The sequence below is a fragment of the Stenella coeruleoalba genome, assembly GCF_951394435.1.
Source record: "Stenella coeruleoalba genome assembly, chromosome: 19".
Taxonomy (NCBI): domain Eukaryota; kingdom Metazoa; phylum Chordata; class Mammalia; order Artiodactyla; family Delphinidae; genus Stenella; species Stenella coeruleoalba.
In genome coordinates this window covers 49895794-49920602 of record NC_137165.1, presented here as the reverse complement: position 1 = coordinate 49920602, position 24809 = coordinate 49895794, and the positions used below count along the sequence as shown (strand labels likewise).

General features: G+C 54.0%; 1 protein-coding gene across 2 annotated transcripts in view; it reads left to right on the top strand.

The window, feature by feature from the left end:
- RPTOR (regulatory associated protein of MTOR complex 1) overlaps nucleotides 1–24809 on the top strand; it is a 346910-nt gene that overhangs the window by 293442 nt on the left and 28659 nt on the right. For both annotated transcript variants that reach the window (XM_079903606.1, XM_079903605.1), the window contains 9 exons: nucleotides 1813–1878; nucleotides 2386–2577; nucleotides 2914–3054; nucleotides 8425–8542; nucleotides 9419–9559; nucleotides 9845–10003; nucleotides 17409–17527; nucleotides 22926–23029; nucleotides 23643–23826. In XM_079903606.1, the coding sequence (XP_079759732.1) occupies nucleotides 1813–1878; nucleotides 2386–2577; nucleotides 2914–3054; nucleotides 8425–8542; nucleotides 9419–9559; nucleotides 9845–10003; nucleotides 17409–17527; nucleotides 22926–23029; nucleotides 23643–23826 (1224 nt within the window). The remainder of the gene's footprint in view (nucleotides 1–1812; nucleotides 1879–2385; nucleotides 2578–2913; nucleotides 3055–8424; nucleotides 8543–9418; nucleotides 9560–9844; nucleotides 10004–17408; nucleotides 17528–22925; nucleotides 23030–23642; nucleotides 23827–24809) is intronic.

Here is a 24809-nt window from a genome sequence, read left to right as displayed (position 1 = left end):
GGCGAGCCGCCCACTCACCAGACAAGGACAAGAAGAGCTGGTCCTGTCTGTCCAAGTCTGGACGGAAAGTCAGGAAAGGCCCCCGTGAGAAACAGAAACCCCCCGTTGCGGGGGGAGCCGCCAGCTAAGAGAGGAACATGAAATCTCCAGGGCCTGCCTGGAAGCGGCAAAGGCTGAACCTTTCTGCAGGGACACCTACGAAGCCAGGGTACTGAGACTCATGACAGGAACGCTGGCCTGCTCCTAACCCATGTTCAAGGGACATAAGCAGAGCTGGCATGTAAGAGGGTTGGCTCCCCAAGAATTGAAACTAATAGGATTCTCTGAAAAAGACTGACAATCAATACAAATAAGTATGTTTAAAATTACTGAATAAACAATTTGTTTTAATTACATCCAAAAATAAACTCTTACGTTTCCTCATAAGTACTTTTGTGACTATTATAAAAGAACAATGTATTCTGTCCTTTTTACTCCTCCTCAAAAAATGACCAACTAGAGTCTTTTAATAAATAGGCAGATTTGGGGGGGAAAAAAGAACCTGTAATGAAAGACAGTCACTGTCATTTAAAGCTCTGTAGATGAATTAAACAGCAGAATCGACACAACAGGTAAAGGAATCCGTAGAGAAATCACGTGAGATGAAGCAAAGCGGAGACGTGACGGAGGGGCTGAGAGGGCTCGCTGCATCCAACACAGGCCAGAGGGAGATGGTGGGGGCAGGTGAGGCGGTGGGGGGGACACACGATCCAACTGGTCTAGCGGAGAATTTTCCAGATTTGAGGAAGAAATGAGTTTTCAGGTTTATAAAGCACAATTAGTCTTGAGAAGGTTAAATAAAAACAAATCCCCACAAAGATTTATCGTAATGAAAGTAGAGAATGTCAAAGGCAAGAGGAAAAATCTTGAAAGTAACCAGGACAAAAAGGAAGACTGTTGCAAAGATCTGGACAGCAGTCACCAGAGTAACGGGTGGAAGACTGAGGAGAGGCCCTCACAGCACAGGGGGAACCGTCACCCCGGGACCCTGTGCCTGCCCCGGTGTCAGTCAGGGAGAGGGCGAAGCCAGCACATCTCAGGACCGATGGCTTCCCATGCGCTGACCCCACCCAGGCAGCCAGGAGGACTGCACTTCAGGAGGAGATGGAGCCCAGGGGACAGTAGGATGCAGGAAGCATCGGAAAGCAGACAGCTGCAAACTTGTCATGTATCTAAATCAGCATCGGCTGTAAGAATAAGTAAAAACAGTCACTCACGTGAGGGGCTGACACGTGAGGAGGAGTATTGGGAATCCAAGGGAGACACAGGAAATGACTAACTTTATTCATTCTCTAAAGAATGACTAGGTACCACTAATAGTTAACATAACACTGATCTCTGAGTCAGTAGAGGCACAGAGGAGAGGAGAAAATGAGAATCGATCCGTCCACTAGAAGACCACGAGGAAGGGATAATGAAGCCAAGTTAGGGACTGTGGTCGGTCGTTTTACGACCAGGGTGATTTGCTTCCATAGACTTGGGCAGGACAGGGCGGCCTCTGATGGAGCAGAATCAGAGAGGCCCATGCCCCTCCTGCAGCATCAGACGTCAGGGACCCATCTGTCCTCTGAGAGGCCAACCCAAAACTGTCAGACCCTCTTAAAAGTGCTCTTCCTTTTTGTGGACTCAAAAGACAATAAAGCTGGCTCCCATTACTTTAATTACACACCAAGCATAATCATAAAGATTCTGGAAGGATAACTCTAGTGCTTGGGAGTGATGAGTTTCCACCATGAAAAAAGTGCAAACTAGCAGGTGATTTCTGTTTTCCAGGCTGAGCACAGGACCATGACAGCCTTCATTCTGGCTGTGATCGTTAACAGCTATAACACGGGGCAGGTGAGTGTCACGTCATGTCCCCACCCCTGCAGGGCCTCCCTGTGGATTGCAGAGGCACAGCCCCGAGCTCCAGTATTTGGGGGCCAGCAGAACTGTTCTGAATGTCTGCTGAAACAGTGACTTCAGAAGAGGGGGTGTTGCAGGATCACACCAACCCAAGGGGCTCCATGGGAGGAGTGGGGTCCGGACCCTTTGTTTAGCCAGGGTGAATTGATATTGGTGGGATTTAAAATGAGGAAAATTGAGGGACTTCCCCAGCGGTCCAGTGGTTAAAAATCTGTGCTTCCACTGCAGGAAGCACGGGTTCGATCCCTGGTCCGGGAACTAAGATCCCACATGCCGTGCAGCACAGCCAGAAAAAAAAAAAAAAAATGAGGAAAATTGAGGCCATCTTGCAATGTGATTAAGCAACATTTCCCTGAGAAACGCTGGGAGCTGGGGTCCAGCCCGGCACCCCTCCCTCCTCAGTGGTCAGGGTGATGCCGTGTGTTGCCTGCCTTCTCGCAGGAAGCCTGCCTCCAGGGAAACCTGATCGCCATCTGCCTGGAGCAGCTCAACGATCCCCACCCCCTGCTGCGCCAGTGGGTGGCCATCTGCCTGGGCCGGATCTGGCAGAACTTTGACTCGGCCCGGTGGTGCGGGGTGAGGGACAGCGCTCACGAGAAGCTCTGCAGCCTTCTCTCCGACCCCATCCCTGAGGTGAGTCCACACCCACGGCCACTTCAGGCTAACTGAGGTCAAGGTATGCCTGGAGACCACACAGCCAGAAAGGCCCAGCCCCAGCCCCAGACCCCTGCGTCCCCCTCTGTGGGTTCCCCGGTGCCTGGTGTGGTCTCTGATGCCTGCACAGCCTGTCACCTGGCCCCCAGGCGGGGCCGCCACTTACCTCTTGTTTCCCTGCTCCTGCTCGTCTACGCGAGTGGAGCTGGGCCAAGAGGACCGTGGACGAGACCGGGCTGCGTCAGGTCGGCTCCAGGGGCCCCGGCTAGAGCCAAACAGCCGGCCGCTGGGTGACTGCCCCCGTCCCACCTGCAGGTGCGCTGCGCAGCAGTCTTTGCCCTCGGCACATTTGTGGGCAACTCCGCAGAGAGGACGGACCACTCCACCACCATCGACCACAATGTGGCCATGATGCTGGCCCAGCTCATCAACGACGGCAGCCCCGTGGTCCGGAAGGTGCGTGGCCCCCGCCCCCAGGCAGCACCGAGCGCCTCCAGGCCGGGCTTCCCTGGCACCCAGGTTGAGCCATGACCCTGACCCGACCACAGCAGCGAGCACTCAGTCCCCGCCACACCGGTGTGCATCCTGCTGAGAGCAGGCTTTAAATGTTTGTTTAATTCTCTCCAAAATAGTTTCTTCACCAGATACTTGTGTGTTTGCTTCATTTAAAGGCATTTAACAGGCTGCGTCTTCTGGCAGCTTGTATAATAGGCTCCTTCCTGCCTGGGAGCAACACTTACACACATCAGGAGATTCAAAAGAGCAGTAGCCACCCACAGACAGACGGAAAGGTTTGTTTAGTGTATTCCCCTCCCTGCCCCCATGTTTGTCAGCGCATGAATGGAGCAGTTCTTTGTAGTTGAAACTTTTACTTGTCTGTTTCGATGTAGAAGTACCACAATTTCCGTCCAAGATCTCACACCCCTGTCAAAAGTTGGCCCAGAACGGTCAACCCTCCCCCTCCCCCAGCCAAAAAGGGCCGTGGGGGGGAACCCTAATGTCTGCTGGCCGCATTTTGGGGTGGCCTTGGAGCCCTGCCCTGGGAGCAGAGACTGTTCTAGGACCAGGAGGGCAGCGTCGTTCTGTGTGTGACCTTGAGTCACCTCTCATCACCTAGAGGTGCCGGGCTGCTTCTCGGCATGTCTGAGATCCCTGTGCCAGGGAAGGGAGGTTGGGTTTGTCAGAGGCGGGTGTGGTTTTGAAGGGTATTTGTTTGGAGAGCAGACCCCACTGACTTGGTGGCAGGGACGTTGTCAGAGCAAGTTCACATTAGCCAGGAAGGACTCATTTCATCTTGAGTTCCCTCAGAGGGCCGTGAACCCAGTTGCTAACAGGCCAGGTTATCTAGAGAAATGTTAACAATGTGGAATGATCCTGGAGGTGCCTTTTCACAGCCCTTACTTTTTTATTTTGGGTTCTCATCATTAGCATCTGTCTGAATCTGGCTTCCTTGAGTCAGTCTTCTTTTTCCCGAGTCAAATTGCCTGTATGTGGACGTCAGTGACCAAAGCAGCACATCAGTAGTATCCTGAATTGTCTGTTAAGATTCCTTTTAAAGAAAGGAAAGCTGTGTTTCAGTTCTTTCCCAAAAAAACTTAAAAAGAATGTTAATAAAAATAGAAAGAATGTCCATCTGAGTCTCCAGTATCAGAATGGTCGCTAGGTCATCAGGAACACGGGGACTACCGCCCTCTCGAGCATGTCCCAGGTGCCCTGACGTTCCCAGCCCCAATCCACTGGCTGTCCCTTCCGCAGACACTGGGATGCTCGGGTGTAGCCAGGTCATTCCTGTGGGCACTTGATGTTGGCCTTGCCTGGGGTCAGCACGTCCACAGACAGGGGTGCTGAGAAGAGGCCTGCTTCGCTCGCCCAGCACTCGGGCTCAGCTCACAGCTGCCTCTGCACACCAGGCTCGGCGCGTGGAGCGGCAGGCATCCTGCCTTTGAGAGGCACAGGGTCCAGGTGGAGAGGCAGGCACAGAACCAGGAATTGGACTGAAGCCCTTATAAATGAGCAGCACCCCAAAGGCCAGCCCAGGTCAGGGGCTCTGGCCCCATAGGGGGAGGAGGGGAGCTCGTGCCTGGGTTGTGAGGGATGGGTAAGGGACGGGGAGAGCAAGTGAGGCAGGAGCATGTGCAGAGCTCCAGGAGCACAAAAGACCATGGTGCGCCCGGGGCTGCCCATCCTGTGTGCGCTGGAGCGTGGAGCTGGCGGGAGGGCAGTGGGGGAGAGTCTGGGAGCGGGCAGGAACGCACCTTCTGTAACCGTGTTCTTCTCTCAACACATCTGAGCGTCTGCCACGTCCCAGGTCCTGTGTCAGGCCTCGGGACCATCACTGCCTCCAGGGCTTTTACTCTCTAATGGGGAGACGGACAGCAATGCAGGTCTGTTAAATAAGTCAAGGGGGCTATGTTTGCCATGGAAACATGGGCAACACGGAGGTTCAGGGAGACTGAGGCCCTTGGGTTGGAGAGAGGATCCAGGCTTTAATAGGGTGAGTGACACCAGCTCAGAGGCTGAGCCTTCCTTCTCTTCACGGAATCCTAATGCTGTTGGCAACTTGCTTTTCCCGTCTTTGTCCAGAGCACGTGGTGACAGTTGTGGCACATGGTGCTCTGAGGAACACAGACCCAGCCTGCTGGCCCAGGAGACCCAGCGTTAGGGCACCTGAGGGTATGAAACAGGACTCGGCCCTGGGCACTGCACTCCACGAGCTGACCTTAGCTAAGGCTTAAGAAGTCCCAGCTGTAACCAACTGCTGGTGTCTCCAGCTCGTGGCAAAATGAGAAGAGTCAGGGTATTGTGGCAGGGTTTCGTAAAGTCACATGTATTCAATGTAAAAAAGATTGCCTTGGGCTTCCCTGGTGGCGCAGTGGTTGAGAGTCCGCCTGCCGATGCAGGGGACACAGGTTCGTGCCCCGGTCCAGGAAGATCCCACATGCCACAGAGCTGCTGGGCCCGTGAGCCATGGACGCTGAGCCTGCGCGTCCGGAACCTGTGCTCCAGAACGGGAGAGGCCACAACAGTGAGAGGCCCGCGTACCGCAAAAAAAAAAAAAAAATTGCCTCTGTTGACTCCTGAACGATGAAAGCATCCTTTCCTGGGGGAGGCCATAATGACAGAGATGGAAGGTTTTTGCTTGCTGACCTGTTTAAGGAGTTTACTTGATAAAATCAAGAGTCAGTAAATTCATGTCAACCTCCCAAATTATTTTGAACTTGAGCTTGTCCAGGAAGTACACGATCCAGACTGTCCATCCAGTCAGCAAGCTGCCCACACCTCATCAAGAAGGGCCAGGCCAGGGAAGCAGGTTTGTGACCCCCCCCCAATCCTGTTGTCACCCCACTGTTCTCAAGGGCTGACCAGTCCAGCCCCGCGACCCTTGTCTGCAGCTTACTTGGTGCCGTCTACCTTAGCAAGGAAAGCGGGACACATTTGAATCCTTTATCTCTAGTTTACATTAATTTATTTAGTAACCACAGACACAGAGGAGCAGTACCCGGCATCCTCCTCCCTTAACACACATCTGACTCCAGCCGAAACTGATGAATGGTGTCAGAGGGTGTTTCCCCATTGATGCCCAGGACGTCTCAGGTGGAGGCGACGGGGCAGGATGAGCTGCCAGGGCTGGGGCGCCTTCTCCCGCAGGCGAGCCCAGAGGGCGTCCAGGCGGAGCAGATGTGCTCCCTTCCCCAGAACGCTGCTCTGTTGTCCTGGGAGCTGAGTTTGATGCTCCATGGCCATGGGCCAAAAACAAATGTTAGCCAGTAATTCGTTGTTGAAAACGTGGAGTGGGGATGGCCCTGGGGAAAGACCTGGGAACGCGTGTGGTCCAGCCTTCCAGGCGACCACAGAGGAGCATTAGCCGACTCGCCTCGGGCCATGTGTGTGCCCAGGCGTAATGTCCCTGAATCCTGACGACAACTCACCTAAAAAATCAAACCATTTGTTAAAAATTATAGTGTATCTGAAGGGAAGAGGCTTCATTCATTCAGCAGATACTTATTAAGCGCTGCCAGTGTGCCAGGCCCTAGGTCACCAGGCCTCCAGAACTTGTACTTGGAGATAGGGCAGACCAGGGTGTGATGTGGCAGGTGGTGACCTGCTCCGAAGGAAGGTCGGGAGTGAAGGTAGAGAGTCGGGAGCCCGGGGCGAGGCATCGGCCTTTCCAGGCCGAGGGGGCAGCAGGTGCCAAAGCCCAGAGCGGGAGGCCTGCTTGGTCCGAGTGTGAGCAGGCGGCTGGAGTGTGGAGATGGCGGGACCACTCTGCCGGGAAAGGGAGTGAGGCTGCTGGCTGGAGGGGCTCGAGTCGCCGTGCTGATCTGCTTCCAAGGTCTGAGAATAACTCGAGCCTCATGCCCGGCCTGCGCCCCAGCCAGACATGCCTGCAGACCTCCGAGGGCTGGAGCCCATGGCTGCCGCCCAGCAGGAGGGGCTTGACCCACGGCTGCTTGATGTGGGCCTTGCACTCAGCCTCCTGTCCTCACAGCTGTCCCTGGATCAAACGGTCTGAGACCTGAGAATCTGCTTCAGGTCCAGCTGAGCCCTTTCACCAGTTCAGAGTGAAGGGAAAACCTGTGCTTTTTGAAGACGGCTCAGGCTTCATCTTCGCTGGGAGGGGCCGGCGGGCAGTCCCTCGACAGCCTGTTACTCAGCGCCTGTTAGACTAGAGGACCCACTGGGTGGGCATCCGGATCGCCAGAGAGAGAGATGGGTCAGGATGATTCAAGGGTCTAACTGAAGCCACCAGAGATTTCTGCTCCTGGCACAAGCCGAGGGTCCCCAGCAAGGGCTGAACAGAAAGGAGTGGGCAGCAGGTCCTGGGCAGGTCGAGCTGGGGTTTGGAGAGCACTTGGTGGACACACATGGTCAGTGGTTGGAAGGGCCAGCCTGGAACTCAGAGATGGGACCTGAAAAGGTAGGTTTGGGAGTAAAACCCACACATGTGCTGGGGAGGCCAAGGAGTGCGTAAGGCTGAGGTGGGAGAGACCCTCTCAGGAGAGAAGGGGGCGGCCGAAGAGAGGACCCGGGGGCCCCATCCGAGCCCAGCTTATCAGCACCTCGGCACAGCTCTCCTGGCCCTGGGGGTCTGGGGGATTCACGGAACAAGAAGGGGCTCTCAGACCTTGGTCTTCTGCTAAGTATTTTTCTAAAAAGTAAAATAAAGTTGTGGAAACCATTTGAATAGTGATGGGAAAAGTAGTGCAAACCGACATCCAGTTTTATTTCCCGTGACTTTTAGGATCTCCAGGTACTCAGGTCATAGCACCAACTGCCCCAAAAGAGGTAAACTGTATTCTTCTCCTTGGACTGAGGCAACTGGCCTGAAGTCATGTAGAACTTTCCTGTTACCCTTTTGGGGGCTGGAAAGGAATCTATCTTTGAAAATTTCACATTTAGTAGAAGAGCGTGCTACACTGTCCGGGGTATCCTGCCTTAATGCCCAGGGTTCAGGTGGCTCTCCACGGTGTTGACCATGGGAAGCCGTGAGGGCTCTTCCCCATCCCGCTCTGGGGTATCCTCAGCCTGCATCCCTACAAGGCCCCCCTCTCACACCTAGTGGTCAGCAGTCTCTCTGCCGGGTGTCCGGGGCATCCCTCGGAGGCCCTGATCTTGACCACATGGCTTGTTCAGAGGTTTCTGCTCACGCCGGGGGCTCAAGAGTGCTGCGTTGAGGGCGCAGCCCCTGTCTTGGTGCCGAGTGCTGTCTGTCCCACGGCCCCCCACAGTGGCTCAAGCACTCAGCGCCAACATGTACATCTCACTGCTACTCTGAGTTGTCTCCCAGCCCCAAGTCAGTGTCGCTGTCCTTTCTCCTCCCGGCAGGAACTGGTGGTGGCTCTGAGTCACCTTGTCGTTCAATACGAAAGCAATTTCTGCACCGTGGCCCTGCAGTTCATGGAAGAGGAGAAGAATTACCCACTGCCCTCTCCAGCCACCACAGGTACAGCCACCAGGGGTACGGCACTGAGTGGAGCCCATGCGGCTCGCTGGCCCAGGGGACCCTGGTCAGGACTGTCAGCAGGCCCCTCGTTCTGCTAGGTCCTGAGCCCATGTGTCAAGTCAGGGCCACTCAGATATCTGCAATTCCCATCTTCCCAGAATAGAAAGGGCAGGAAAGGGGGCCACACTGACCCTCTGACTGTTTTCTTTCCTTTTTACCCTTTTTGGAAATCAAAGCATGGAAATCTTGGCGGGTACAAAGTGCTGCCATAGGGGCTATAGGAAGGCACATTCTCTTTCTTCCCCTGATGAGTCCGCACGTCAGTGTCACGTCAGGCAGCTGCTCGTCTCACATTTGTCCTTTTTACCGAATTTATATTTCATCATCTTGAGCTGCCCCCTCCCTCAGACAGCTGTGTCTTCAGGAAAGAGGGCTTGTGATCAGCCATGAGACCATTGCTGCGTTTAGTACATCGGGGAAGGGAAACGGCTGGCGGGCCTGGGCAGGGTGGGATTGGTGAGTGGGAAGGCGGGGGGCTGAGCCAGGAGGTGGCCATCCTGGTGCTATTCTGGGCAGCGGCCGCAGGCAAGTCCCAGAGCACCTGGTATGGTTCTTGGAGACCCATGTGGGCCTCTGTAGTTGAACTCTCACAAAACGCCAAGCGTGGGTCATGGTCATCTGCTCCCATGCTCCCTTCACCCCAGTCAGGACCTTGTCCAGCTTTGTACCCCAACATACATGTGTCAGAGACCCTGCTGAGCAGAAGGGCCCTGTTGTAGCGTCACATCATCCAGGTAAAAGCCACTGTCACCTGCCGTCTGGCCGCCTCCCACCTGAGCCCACCATTAACTCTTCTCTCTCCTTCTCTCCTACCAGAGGGTGGGAGTCTGACCCCCGTGCGGGACAGCCCCTGCACCCCCAGACTGCGCTCCGTGAGCTCCTACGGAAACATCCGCGCCGTCACCACGGCTAGAAGCTTGAACAAATCTTTGCAAAATCTGAGTCTGACAGAAGAATGTAAGACCCCAGAGGATGGGTGCTCGAGTTAGGTGGTTGTGGGTCATCTTCTGGGACCTTTTATTAGATGTGCCCCTGCCCCCTCCTGCCATCTGCTCGCCTGGGCGTGAGCAGAAGTCGTGGGTCAACCCCCCAGGGTGGCCAGTGATGATCCTGCAGCACCTCTGGGCACAGCCGCTCCTGAGCCCCGCAGCACCCCCCTACCCCGTGCCCAGCAGCCCAGCCCCAGGGGAGGCGGGGGTGGGTGTGCTAACTGACGCTCTGCCCGTGGCGATGCCCCACCAGCCGGCGGCTCGGTGGCCTTCTCCCCTGGGAACCTGAGCACCAGCAGCAGCGCCAGCAGCACCCTGGGCAGCCCCGAGAACGAGGAATACATCCTGTCCTTTGAGACCATCGACAAGATGCGCCGAGTCAGCTCCTACTCCTCCCTCAACTCCCTCATCGGTGAGTCCCACCCCTCCACGTCTCCACCTGTCCCCTCAGCACCCATGGGTTCCCGCCCAAGTGGACGGTGCTGGGACACGCTCAGTGGGAGAGTAAAGTGAACGGGGTAGGAGGAGGTGAGGAGCGTTTTGCTGTGGCAGCAGGAACCCCCCGCCCTTGGTTACTGGTCTGATCCAGGCCATCTGGGCGAGCCGGCCTTGTCGCTTGGAAAGGCTGCAGAACTCCCAGTGCTGCAGAGCAGGGGGGTTCTGCCCCCAGGAGACATTTGGTGTGTCATGGCCAGGGCACAAGGGGGCTCCCAGCATCCAGTAGGCAGAGTGGCCTCCAGTGGTGCCCAGGGTCCCCCAGAGAATGCGTGTACGAGGTCCAAGGTCAGAGCCCTGCTCCAGGGCCGCAGACAGCCCTTCCCTTCTCAAGTTCCCTGGCTGGAACCCCCCATCACCCCCATCCAGGGCCCCCTGTGTGCTTTCGCCTTCAGCCAGTCCAGCAGTTTCACACTTGGCTGCCTGGAAATTGAAATTTGAGTGAAGGGTCAGCGTCGTCTCGTGTTCTGCCTTGAGTGGTGAGCCCCTGGTTCTGCTGCTGGGCTCGCTGAGCGGTGGGAATTCACCGCATGTCCTCGCTGCATGACCAACCATATCGACCCTGTGTCACCGGTAACACACATAGGACTCAACCAGACAGCCCCTCTGCGCTTGTTCTTGGCACCCCGGTGCTTTACCAGGCCTCATCTGAAGCTTTACATAATACTAGGAAATGCTGTAGATGCATAAAAACGTAGACTAATGTGACACACCTCCCCATGTGTGTTTTGTTCCCAATTTAAGGAATTACAGATAGAGTTAAAGCGCCCAGAGCCCCTCCTGGTTCCCTGCTCAGGATCCCTGCACACTTACTCTCTGGCTGTGGATCCCCATGGACTCGCGCCCTTTCCCAGGGTTTAAATGTCATGTGAATGGCGCCACACATCCTGTGTCCTCACTCTGCCCAGAGGGCTGTGTGTCCACACTGGTCACCTGAGTCTTGTTCACACCCTTTCATGATCTGCTGCAATTCACTTGTCCATTCTCCTGTTAACGGACAGTAGCCTTGCTCTGATTTTTCCTTCTTTTCTCATTTTCTTTTTTCTCTTTTTTTTTTTTTTTTTGCGGTACGCGGGCCTCTCACTGTTGTGGCCTCTCCCGTCACGGAGCGCAGGCTCAGCGGCCATGGCTCACGGGCCCAGCCGCTCCGTGGCATGTGGGATCTTCCCGGACCGTGGCACGAACCTGCGTCCCCTGCATCGGCAGGCAGACTCTCAACCACTGCGCCACCAGGGAAGCCCTTTTCTCATTTTTTAAAAAGCAAATTCAGGATTTGGCCCCAGCTCCACCTCCTGCCCTCCCCCTTGTACCTGGCAGTGCTGGGCTCCTGGGTTCCTTGGCTCCTCCCCTTGGCTTCAGGGTTCCGCCTCCAGACACCTCACAGGCTGCTCCTCAGTCCAATCACAGTCCTGCTCCAGAGTCACCTTAAAAGAAGTCTTCCAGGCTCCTCCCACCCCAATCCAGAATAGCCTTCTGCAGTCGCTCTGAGTCTCTCCCTCTCTGTTTGCTTTTGTCCTGAGAACTTTTCCCCAGCAGACTTATGATGCAGGATCTCATTTATTCAGCTCGGTTCTATCTCTGCTCAGCGGGTCAGAGCCACGAGTGCAGGAACTTTGTCCTGTCTCCTGCCACAGACCCCCACACCCCGTGCCTGGTACACAGCAGGCACCCCCATAATGTGCACGGGTGTGGGCCGCAGCAGACACACTGCAGCCTGACACATGTGGGGTCTGACAGCTCCACGTGGAGGGAGATTGACCACAAAGGGCTCTGTTCCAAGGAGGACAAGCTCCCGTGGCCCTGCTCACTCCTGTTCTGGTCAGGCTACCCCGTCTGATGTGAGCGAACCGACTCCTCGTGGTCTTAATTTGTATGTCCCTCGATTATGATGAGGTTGAGCTCACGTGTTCATTGGACTCCTGTGTTCCCACTCCTGCAATCATTTACAGTATTAGTTACCCTCCTATTTCGTTGGTACTATTTTTCATTAACATTCAGTTCTTGGTTGTTTGCTTGTTTCCATGATAATCCCTCTACCTTAGAGCTCACACTCTCTTGGCATCACGTGACAGTGTTAGATATTTCTGACTTGCCGTTTTTGTGATCTGAAGGGGGAGGGCAGTCTAAACGTGCTTGCCAGCGGTACCCATGAGCCTCAAGACTGGCCCTCTGTTGGCCCTAGAAAGGACTCAGGACTCTCATTCCACAAGACAAGTCTGTCTGGGGCCCATAAAGGTCTGAATGGACTGTAGAGTCCAGAGCTGGTCACCATGCCCCACCCCCAGCAGTACGACCCAGAAAGGGGGATCTTTTTGTCCTTGGCCCTGGATTGGGGATGTAAGGGGTGAAGAATCGGTGTTTCTTTGACGCCACATGAGATTGCAGGGTACAGCCCGCACCTCCCACCCCTGCCACCTTCCATGTCCTCCAGGGACTTGAGAGCCACGTCACTGATTCCTTCCTTCACACAAAACCTGACTCCTGAACATTTTTTTACTGGAGAAAACTGAATTTTATCTGTATGTGGTTCATATCTTTGAAAACTTCAGTGGGAAAGTTTCACAATGAGCCGGAGCTGGAAGGAGCGTTAAGGAGACAAAGTAGCTGTGCACCTGAGTGCGCGCGTCCACCTGGAAACCGCGGTGCTTACATAAGTGTTTAAAATTCATAGCCTACACCGAATCCCATTACTTGCAGCATTCGCCTGTTTAAAGTCAATTTTTTCTTTCATTTCAACTAAAGAACAGCAATCTCTAGCCTCTTTGAATATTGCAAAAGAGGTTTTCAAAACCATGGCAACCTAGGACATCCATTCATTGCCATCTTCTCCCAGAAAACTAGCCCCTCCCAGGCTCCCCCTCCATCCCCACTGTCTCTAAAGCACTCGAGGTCTCGCCTGCTGAGCGAGGTGCTGTCCCCTCACAGGGGCAAAACCTGATCACGCATTTCTCCATGTGCCTAAGCATATCTGCCCAATGTCTGTGAATCTGCACTGGGACCCAGCTCTGTCACCACCTTTTGGAATCTTCTTTGATGTCTCCCTCCGCACGTTTCTCACCCACTCAGCCATTTGGCCTGACCTCCATGTGTGTCCCCAGTCAGTTCTTTCCATTTCCGGGCCCCCCACCCCAGGACTTGGCCTTGGCTCTCACACCCCACCACCTGTCCAGAGCAGATCCCCCCAACATCAGCTCTGCACGGACCACTGTCTGGCTGATGCCTTTGCAGAAACTCGTTTCCTGTAAAGTCCAAGCTGTGGCTGACACTCAAGACCTTCCTTCTGAGAGCAGCCTGGCCTTCACCATAGCTCCGCCCACTGTGCCCACCACCCCAGGCTGGCCACTGGCCCCCGAATGAGGCCTGGACACCTCTGCCTTTATCCCACATTCCCGCACCCGCCTCTCCACACAGCAGTGCTCGCCCATTCCTCTCCACGCTGGCATTCTGCGGCGTCTCAGGAGGCCCTCCCTGACCCATCAGACGCCTTCGTGTTGCACACTAAACCTGCGGCATCACATCGGGCCGTGAAGTTGCCATCTTGATCAACAGGTTTGGTAAAGCTGCTATTTCTTGCTCTTGTGTGTAGCAGGCAGCCTCTCCTCCCTCCATCACCTGCCCTTCTGTCCCTCACCTGTCCACCCGTCACCATCCTGCCCCTCATTCCCTCCCTCCCTCCCTCTCTGAGCCTCACCCCATTCCTGATGTCCAGAGGTGGGAGTGCAAAGAGTGGGGAAGGGGGGGCCCTGGTGCTTTTGTCTTACCTTGTCCCCCAGGTGAGACACAGGGGAGCCCCTTGAAAGGGTTGTGCAAACACACCTCCCAGTCCAGCCAGGGCTCTGTCCAGTAGGCGAGGGAGGACGTGATTAGGACCCTCCCAGAGGGGCTCAGAGTCAGGGTCACCAAGAGGGGAAATGCAGAAGCCCCAGGCCCTGGGAGCTGATTCCCAGGGAGGCGCCCGGGCCCGCATCATGCGATAGAGTGTCAGGGTTGGTGACCCCTGAGACCCAGGCAACAGGTCACAAGTGACAGCTCCTGCCTCCAGGGGGCTCCACCTTCCTTCTCCAAGCTGCCTTGCTAGCCCCCGGGGACTCTGGGGCCCAGAGTTGACCACAAAGCTCTGAGCAAATTTTCCTGAGTCCAGTGCTATTTAGAAAGTTGTGGCCATTGTTCTGAAAAATAAATCCTAAAACCATTAGTTATGATCTTTTATTACTTTTAGTCTAGACATGAAAATAGGCTCTCAGCGCTTATGGGGACTTTGGCAAGTGCCAGACACGGCACCCTGTCTGAGCTGGCTCAGCCCAGCGGTACCCCCCATCCCCACGGGGGCTACACCCACGTTCTCGTCGTTCCAGAGGCCCGAGCTCTGTGCTGCACAGATTCAGAACGTTCCGATTTGGAGACAGCAGATGTAAAACCAGGACAGTTCACAGAACAGAGAGGCTGGGGGGTGGTGGCCAGCCCCAGGAGAGCAGTGACGTGGAGACAGCAATTCCAGGTCCCTGTTCTGTGTTTTCACAAGTAAATCGTATACCATTCACTGTGGTCAAGGACACTACAAAACTTAGATTTTTAAAAATTCCCTGTTGAATCACAAGCAGAGTGATATCAAAGTCGAAATCTTCTGCAAGAGAGTCAACAATAGTAATAAAAACTGAGATTTTGTAAAGTGAACAGTACCCCTTCCTCATTGCACAGTGCCACGCTGCACCCCTTCCTCACGTTTATACCAAAGGTGCCTTGATTAAGGCCCTTGTGTGCTCAGGTGTCTGCCCTGGACCATCACCCTAGTAAGGAGGCCCCTTGGCCCCCACTCTTCCCCCCACTTCCCCACGGACCTGTTACCACGGGTCCGTCATCTGTAGTCAAGCAGATTTACTGTGCCCTTCACAGCCCTCTTGTCACACAGGTCGGCTGCTGCCCTGATCACTCTGAGCTCAGAAACAACGGAGGGGAGAGAATTTTGCCCAGTGGCTGTGGTGACTGTGTGGGGTCTTTGTAGGAACGTCCCATCCGTGGGGCCAGTTCTCCCGTCTGAGTGAGCCACGTCCATGAACGTGCTTCGCCTCGTTCCCCCGTGCGTCATGAATCGGGACCGTCTGCAGAGTGAGTGTGGAGCGGCTTCTCCCACCCTCCTCCTCTGGGGAGACAAGAAATAGCAGTGGCCTGGTGGCCCTTCACCGCAGCAGGTTCCTATGGCAGCCGATCTGCTAGGACAGGAAAGCAGCTTCTAGGAAATTTCCCCAAAGAGATTCCGACTGCCTTGACAAACAGCCCTGAGAATTTGTAAATCTGGGCAGCTGTCATGAGCCATGGCATTTGAGAGTCAAGAGGTTTTTGTTGTGTTTCTACACTGAGTAGGGCAGAGGACAGCAGGGAGGACAGGTGTGTGTTTCCATGTGGACTGTTCCCTAGCTCATGGTCCCCTCTGTGCAAGAGTGCGTCTGCCTGACGTTACTCACCAAACGAAGGTCCAAATTTATACTAGACCCAAGTCCCTGTTTGTGCCCTCCTGATTCCTGTGGGCCACGAGCTTTCGAGAGTGACTTTCCTCGCACACAGTAGGTGCTCAAACTGGTGCTGATGCACGCATGCCAAATGAGTACCTGATGGGGCGTTGCTCTGACCATAGAACACTCTTCGCCCTTGGTGGCGGGAGGTGCGTTCCAGGCCCCGCCTCTCGGAGGTTGGCCTGCGCAGGCAGCTGTGCTCCTGCAGAATTATTTAGAGGCTGCAGCCAGCTGTCAGCTCCTCTTCCCAGAACTAGGGTGGAAGGATAAGGCGACGGGAGTTTTGTGAACGCTCACTGGGAGGTATTTTATGTGTGGTGGTCCCCTGGGGAATGCGGCCACACCACATGCGATTGAGGGGTTGGCCTCCTCCAGCTCCATCACCCTGTGAACAGGCAGGCGTACAGCGGGCAGGCCCTGCAAACGTAGGCACCACAGTCCCTGTGGAAAGGGGACTGGGACCCTGTCGCCTCCCGTTACAAATGAGAGGGTGTCGGGTGCGGTGAGCTAGGACTTGTCCGTAAGCATCGACGTAGGACACACAAGAGAAGCTGACCTTTACTCTAAACCTTCGTCCAATCCCTCTTCTCTGATTTGAATGTTGTATAAAACCCTTTGAACAATGGTGTCCATCAGGAAACACTGTCCTCCAGTGGCCCTTCTTGTGCTTAAATTCTTCATAATTAGAGGGACTTTGTTAACTAGGGGCTGGCTGGTCAGATGGCATGAGATCACAGCTTGTTCGAAATCCTCTGTTACTCCCTGTCTGTCGTTGAACAAGCACTTGCTTTTCAACAAACCAATTGTCCAGCTTCCCCCAAATAAAAAGGATGCAGTGGTATATGGCGGCCTCCTCATTCGGCCACGTGCATTCAAACTCTTCATCCTTTGGATGCTAGGCCTTGCTGTCCTCCTCTGTAAAGCCTGGGGTGATGCCTGCAGCTAGGACGGTGAGGTTAAATAGGACTGAGCCGCCTTCCCTGGGGGTGGCCTCCCATCCCTCATAAATGTTCCTTCCCTGGGCTTCCCTGGTGGCACAGTGGTTGAGAGTCCGCCTGCCGATGCAGGGGACACGGGTTCATGACCCAGTCCAGGAGGATCCCACATGCCGCGGAGCAGCTGGGTCCGTGAGCCATGGCCACTGAGCCTGCGTGTCCGGAGCCTGTGCTCCGCAACAGGAGAGGCCACAACAGTGAGAGGCCCGCATACCGCAAAAAAAATGTTCCTTACCTTTCCTTCGGATCCACGATTTACCCCATCTGTGTTTATGTCCCGTCTCATCTGCCTTGGCACCCAGGCACTCGGCAGGCCCTAATGTGGAGAGCACACTCGGGAGGTGCTGGATGCCTGGGGAGGTCCTGGGGAGCGTGGGCAGAAGACTCAGTGAGTCACCGAGACCAGAGCAGGCCATGAATGCAGAGGGAGGTGTGGACGGGGACTCAGCCAACATTCTCCACTCGGGTGGGCCATGACAGCTCCTAGAAATCTAGGCGTTAAATCCAGTGCTGGATAGTACTCTCCAGGCAGCCAAGGCCTGAAAGGAAGTCCTGCCCTTTTCTAACTTTTCCTTCTAGAAAGATCCAGCCACAGGAGGTGAAATTGTGTGATCAAGCCTGTTCACCACCTGGGATTTCTGAATCTCTGGGCCCCTTATCAGATAACAAAACCGGAGCTTCCTGTAACCCCAGCTCTTCTAAGTGTCCACCCCTGATGCATGGTTAGGTCTTCAGAAGAGGGAGCTACCCCAGAAGCTGCCCCAGCATGCAGCGGCAGCTCCTTGTTGTTAAAACAGCTCCCATTTCTCTTTCCTAGGAGTTTCATTCAATAGTGTTTACACTCAAATTTGGAGAGTCTTGCTACATCTGGCTGCGGATCCCTATCCAGATGTTTCCGATTTGGCTATGAAAGTACTCAACAGCATTGCCTACAAGGTACGTGTGAAGGGCGTTCTTTGTGAAGCTCTCAGGACCCTGGTTTTCAATCATGAATGTTCAAGCAGAGAACTCCAGTCATGTTCAGGTCTACGCATGGTTTAGGTTTAGAAACTTTGAACGAGCGTTTTGAATCCAGAGATTCACAATATAGGCTAAATTCCATGTGCATGTAGCTTCAGGTGGGGCATGTGTCACTGCTTCTGCACACCCACATCAGGGCAGCAGAAAATTAGGTAAGGACATCTGTGTGACCCGTAGTGATGTCCTCTCTTTCATTCCTGGCACCAGTAACATACAACTTCTCTTATTCATGACTATTTCTGGCTAAAGGTACCTCTTCAAAGAACCAGCTTTTGGTTTCATTAGTACAATTGACCTCTGAACAACACAGGGGTTAGGGACACCAACCCTGACCCCCCGCAGTCAAAAATCAGCCTTTCCGATTCATGTCTCCACAACCCTGAATTCTGTAGTACTGCAGTGTGTGCTTATTGAAAAACGTGTATAAGTGGACCCGTGCAGTTCAAACCCACGTTGTCTAAGAGTCAGCTGTGTTTCTCTGTTGTTTTTCATTCTGTGTTTTATTGATACCTGCTTTTATATATATTGCTTCATTTCTTCTGCTTACTCTCAGTTTAATTTGCTCTTCTGATTCTAGTTTCTTAAGATGGAAGCTTAGGTCATTGATTTTAGTCCTTTCTTCTTTAGGGACTGTAAACTCTCCCAGTTCTTTTTGTGAGCTCTGGGAATTATTTGGCCTTTCAGTGGTTCTTTCCCCACCCTCATGGGTTTTCACGCCTCCCCCAAGCAGATTTGAGGGGCCTCCCCTGCAGACCCTGGAAGCCCTCTCCTCTCTGCCCTGCAGATTCTAGCCACCTAGGCTTCCATGTCACTCCGATTGGTCCCCTCTGCTAGCTGCACTGCTGGGCTCTGTCTGGTTACCCTTCCCCCACCACAGCCGGGTCTGCAGGAAACTGACTGCAGGCCAGGAGCTGGGCAGTGATTCCCCTTCTCTCAGCAGTACCCAGTGCCCAATGTCCAAAAACAGCTGTTTCTTTTTTTTTTTTTTTCTGTTTTCCAGCTGTTTATGGAAGTTGGACAGTTTACATGCAGTTAATCTTTCATGAATGGAACAATAATGAATGCCACAAAGAAGTCATTCGTTATAGCATTTTTAAAGATTTTCGTAACTTTTTGATTAAATTTTAGGCTTGCAGACAAGTTACAGGAAAAGTACAGGGAAATATTGTCACGTGTCACAGTTTACCTGGCGTGTCTCTATCCTCATCTGACCCTAATCACTAACGAGGGGTCATCCTCAGGCTGCCACTTGCCTGAAGGTACGTGGCTTACTCATAGCTTCCCTCCTGGTCTGTTATTTTTTTTCCAAACTGGTTATCAAGCCCTCCTATTTGCTGCTGCCTCACTGGGGTTGGCCTCCCACGTAGCCCAACCTCCTGCAGCACCTGGCCTCCTGTTGGCACCATATTTGTGTGGTGTTCAATTCCCCCACCGACGTTATTCTTCACTGGTGAAGTTCTGTCTTTTCCTGGATGATTGAATCATCTCATTGTCTGTGGCTGCTACTTCAGCTTCTGGTAGCATCACAAGTAGTAATAACACAGCCTCATCGTGTACCCAGTCTTAAACTGTTGTAGCAGTCAGCTTCCTCTTCCTCCTTAAAGAAGCAATGAGGATAATTCAGGAGCACATTCTGGGTTTAACCCCAGCCTCTGGTCACACGTGTGACTCTCTCTGGAAGCAGAGACTCCTAGGTACACAGTGTTCGCTGCACTTCCTGCCTGTGAGCACTGCCAGCCTCATGGCTGAAGTGCTAGGCATTACTGTTGGCCGACTCGGGACTATCGGGTAGTTTATTCCACTCTGACCTCCCCTTGCGCCCAGTGAGCCCCTCGCCCACTTTCTTCATCATCCTACTGCATGACGCGCCACAAAGGCACCTGAGTGCTGTTCCATCCTCAGGGAGTGTGGAGTCTTCTCAGTGTCTATAGAAAAGAGGCCAGTGAATTAAGGTAACTTTTTCATTCGTAATACAAAACTAAGAAATAGTCTAATCATCTGCTTTTTCAACTAAGAATAAGATTGATTCAAAAATTAAACTTTTCTAAAATATATGTTTGTTACAACATATTAGGGCCTGTGACCAAGGGAGGGAGGAAGTACAGTCTTGGGGAAAGAAACAGAGGAAAAGGAAGGAGGTCCTGGAGAAAGGCACAGCGGACTCGAGTGGGTGTCGTCCTCCTCGTCTGTGAAAATGGAGCCTCCCTGCTCTGCCCGGTCCTGGCCTCACTGATGCGAGTTCCCCTCCCGCGAGGCCGAGGATTGAGGGCACCCAGGCACCCAGGAGAGCGGCTCTCCCAAGTGCCAGCTAATTCATCACAGTCACCACCGTTGCTTTAAGTGAATTCTACCTGGGACTTGGAGTCCAAAAGGAAAGTTTATATTATTTATCTAGGAAGTGTGGTTTACAGAAAAATTACTCTTTAGATAAAGAGTCATGTGCTTTCATAGGTGTCCATTCTCAGTGCTCCAGCAACCAGAGGCTCTGCCTCATGCTTAGCCCAGAATTAACTGTAGACGATCCTTTGGGGAATTACCTCCTCCCACATGAAGCCAGATCTTTGGTATACAGTTAACAGGGACTTTTCTGAAATACTCCATCCCCCAAGAGAGAGCAGCCAAAAGCCTCCGTTGGTATCCTAAACCCTGACTGTGTCGAGATCCAGTTGGGAAACTCGCTGTCCTCATCACCTCTGTAGGGTGTTTTCTCTGCACTGGATCACGCTTTCCTGCATCCCTGTGAGGTGACGTGTTCTAGTGGAAGATCTGCAGAGTAAGAAAGCGCTGGGAGCGGGAGACAGAGGGGGTGTCTTATTGCGGCCCCAGGCTCCCGTTACAGCGACCACCCCCATTAACTGCATGGGGGCGGGGAGCACAGGTGGGGCTGTGTGAGTGTCCCTGCAAATCGTTTCTATGTTTGCACTGGGCTAAGAGGGTACATCTGACCTAGAATCCTACTAACAAGGTGTTTGCCACTCTCTAAAAAGTTGGCTTGTAGCCCTAATTATGACCTCCCACTGCTGCCCTTCCTCTTCTGGACTCAACACTTGTTGGGAAGGGAACTCACCTCAGGCCATCATCAAAGCGCATCTGCTGGTCCAGTGACTCCAGTGCAGCGTCATGGAGGGAGAATGACAGGGTGTTGACACCGTGAGAACAATGGGCAAGTGTGCTTGCAGTGGATGGGGCTCGCGGTGAGGTCCTGGGGTCTCTCAGACCCACACTCCATCCTCCTCCATATACAGCCCAAGCCTGACATCCAGCAAGCACACCGGTGTTTCTCCGTTACCCTTTCCTGGCGGTGTGCTCTCTGTGTGAAACGGCGACTGGAACCAGCACAGAAAGGGGCCTTCCTGGAGGGCATCTCCCACAACCTGCTCGCCACCTGCTCCCGGAGCAGCCTCCATCCACACCAATCCCACGGACAGGCGGGTCTGCGTGGCCACCCCCCACTCATGCTCACCACTGCAGCACTGCTGCAGTGAATGTTTGTTGCACAAATAGGAAACGTTAGGCAAAGAAGCTTCATCTAAGCCTGAAACCCTAGGATCGATCACCAGTCATGGGGCCTCCCCAACCAGTGACATGCCCACCTCTCAGGATTTCCAGAACGGATGCAAAACTAGAGCTGTGTGCAGCAGCCGTCAGCGTGAACTGCATTAAAAAATCACGGCTGTCTTCTTTGCCCTCGAGGCTGAGACAGAACAAGCCAGGGCTGTGCCACCTCCACCCCCAGGGAAGAGCAAGGAAGCAGAGTTAGTCACCCCAGGCCCACGCGCTTCTTCCCTTTTGGAGCCTCCTTGGAGGGGAGCAGTCGGGGTGGGGGTCTCAGGGGAGATCAGCACCGTGGGCTCCAGCTCAGGCAGTGGCAGAGCCTCTGTGCTCAGGGAAACTTTGAAAGGTCGTGGATTCAACCGAAGTCTGCATTTCAACCCCAAAGTTTTCTGTCTCTCCTCTGTCTCTCTCTCCCACTGATTTTCTAGAAATTTTGAGGAGACACATATTCGGTTTATAGTTTCTTAGCTTAAATTTCTTTTCTCCTTTTAGACCTCTTAAGGGATCATTTGGCTCTCAGGCTTTGTTGGGGTTGCGTGTGTGTGGAGGCCAAATAACTTAAATAGCAAAGCAAAACAAACACAAACAATACAACTTTTATAATTCAAAAAATAAAAAAGTTTTTATAGGCTGGTTATGATTCAGTTCTTGCTGTTTGCATTTCAAAGTGAAGGATTATCTGGGACACATTGGTATTATGTTGGTGGTTTTGTATTCTGTAATTTTCTACCTGTCAGCTGAATAGAGGTATGGCCTTCCTAACTGCTGAGAGAATAAGCCAGAATTTGAGGGTCTTCTGTAAGTAGCCAGTCCAGGGTTCCCCTGGAGCGTCACCCCATGAAGGTCGAGGCTCCGCCCATCTCGCTGGGTGACACCCAATCTTCGAGAACTGAGCCTGGCACCAGCCACACTTGGGCAAGTGGTGGCCAACAGCCGCCATTCCTGTTCTCTTCCTGCCAGAGTGGCACCCCCTCCACAGCATCAGCCCCTTTCTGGTCCTTTCACCCTGGATGTCCAGATCCAGCAGGCCCATCCAGCTGTCCAGCACTCAGAACAGAGGTCCAGGAAAGAACTTGGCGTCAGTGGGTCCACCAGTAGCTACGCAGTGACACCCCTGTTTGCTTATTGTCTCCTCCACCATTTAAAAAAATCACAACAAAGCTGCTTCCCTCCTGACTGCCAGCCCAGGCTGGCACAGACCCTCTGCTGGGTAAAATACCAAACCTGCACGTGATCATGGGAGGAAGTGCACAGACCTGGGTCTTGTCTCCATTCACAAAATGCTGCACCCAAGGTGCTGTTTTGAGCCTGTGCCGAAACATGACAACGAACAACCGAGGCTGAGCCTAGGCGGGCTCCTTTCCAAGTGCCAGCTCTGCCCAGGAAGCTGCTCCCTCCAGGGGAGCTCCTGCCATGAGAGGGAGCCTGTAGAGCCTTCTCCCCAACTTCCAGACCCCCCCACTCCTCATTAGTCCCAGTGCAGTTTTGTGACAGCGTTTCGGGGCGGGGGGCGTCCTTGGAGCCTCACTGAACCAGGTGAATACTTTCCAGAAAAGCAACAGAATATCATTTTATCTAGCGGGTGACATTTGTGGGGAAAATTTTAACTGGGACCTTCCATTCCTATGAGATTTCCTCAGCCAAAAGCCTTTTTCTGTGATTTTGAAGGCACTCAAAAGCAGCCACCAACCTGTGCTTGTCTTGTAGCCTCAGGTTGTCACAGTGACCACCCACCTCACTTGTCCCTTTGTTCCTTCAGGCCACAGTGAACGCCCGGCCTCAGCGCATCCTCACCACCTCTTCCCTCACTCAGTCGGCACCCGCCAGCCCCACCAACAAGGGCATCCACATCCACCAGGCGGGGTGAGTGTGGGTAGCTGCCTTCCGGGGTCTGGGGAGGTTCCCAGCACGGCCTCCCCCCGCCTCCCCCTCCCTCTCCAGCCTGCAGGCTCTCTCTCACACCCCGACATCTTCTCATCTGAGCCCCTCCTAGAATCCTTTCCTACCTTTATCTGCACAATTGTGACAGCAAAAGTTGACCTGAACCTGACTCCATTCAGAATTTTATCAGAGAGGGTCCGTGTCTTCCAGTGAGTGACCAGCAGGGTGGAACCCTCCACTTAATCAGTGTTCACAGAGCTGTGCACTGGATCTCAGGGGAGTAGACGTGCCCTGCACCCTCCTGGAGCCTACTCAAAGTCCTGACTGAGTTTGCCTCCGGCTGCATTGGTTTTCAGGGGAAGATGGTTCTTAGAACCTGCAGGCAGAAGCTAGAAGGGGTCATTAATTCAGCATCAGCAGCTCAGGTTTGGAAGTCACGTTGACAAGCCATGCAATTGAGGGTGGTCCGAGCTGGTGACCCTGGGCCCATTCGCAGGATCTGGGAGTGGGCAGTACCAGGGGAAGTTGCTTAGGGTTTGGTTTCAAAGGAGTGTGTTCTGGGTAAAACACAGTGTTTCTTTTTTCCCGACGGCAGAGGCTCCCCGCCAACATCCAGTGCAAGCAGCTCCAGCCTGACCAACGACGTGGCCAAGCAGCCGGTCAGCCGAGACCTGCCTGCAGGCCGGCCAGGCACCACAGGCCCCGTGGCGGTGCAGTACACACCCCACTCCCACCAGTTCCCCCGGACACGGAAGATGTTCGACAAGGGCCCAGACCAGGTACGGATGTGGTTTTAAACACTAACTCTAATGGGCTTGGGTGCTGGGACGTTCGCTCCTGAGAGGAGAGGCACCACCTCGGGCGACGGGGTGCATGTGGCCTCGGCCCGGGTGCAGAAAGCCGTGAGCCACCGACGGCTCTGGGCTCCTGCCCCCACGTCTGGGCAGATACTGCAGGGTGTCCCTCTTCCTCCTGCAGCCCCTTGTTCTGGGTTCACTCTTGGCAGCTTCCATGTAACAAGCAGCACATGGGCTGATTGGCTTTTTCCCTTCTCAGTCAATAGCATTTGTCTCCACTAAACGTGGCAGCTGCTCCACAGAAGCGCTTGTTCTGACAGGTTGTTTGCTTTGTCCATCAACATTCAACTATGCCCCGTAGGTGGGTGTGGTCTCAGCCGCTAAGTTAAACGAGGCCGTTCAGGAGAGGGAGGAATTGGCGTCCTTGTTTGTCAGGGTTGTGAGAACACATAACAGGTGGACACAAAAGCTGGGGCCTCGTGTCTTGTCCAGACTGCTTGCTGCTGTCCCGGCCAAGCACAAACGGTATAGCGAGGGTGTTCTGAATGCGCCAAGGACACGTCTCAGCTCACCAGTGACCGGCAATTTAACAGGAAGGTCACAGCAGCCTGCACCCTGACTTTGGAACTAGATGCAGGTGTTGGGGATGGACAGGTGTCCACACCTGCCACCGGCCCCGCCCACCTGGCTTTGGAGCTGCCTGCTCCCCTCGCCTCGATGGCTGAGGAACAAAAACGGCCACAACGCCAGGTGCCATGTTTAGCCTCCCGGCTGGACCCTACATGGGGCAGCCAGGCAGGAGTGGCTGGACCATGATCCGTGGGTCCTGGCCCAGCAGAGCCGCGAGGTGGCGGCAGGTGGCTGCGGTTCCCCTGTCAGGCGGGAGGTAAGACCTTATTGCTGACCCCATCTGTGGGATTTTCCACCCAGCGTGTCTCCCTGGGTAGCGGGGGCTGCTCTGTGAG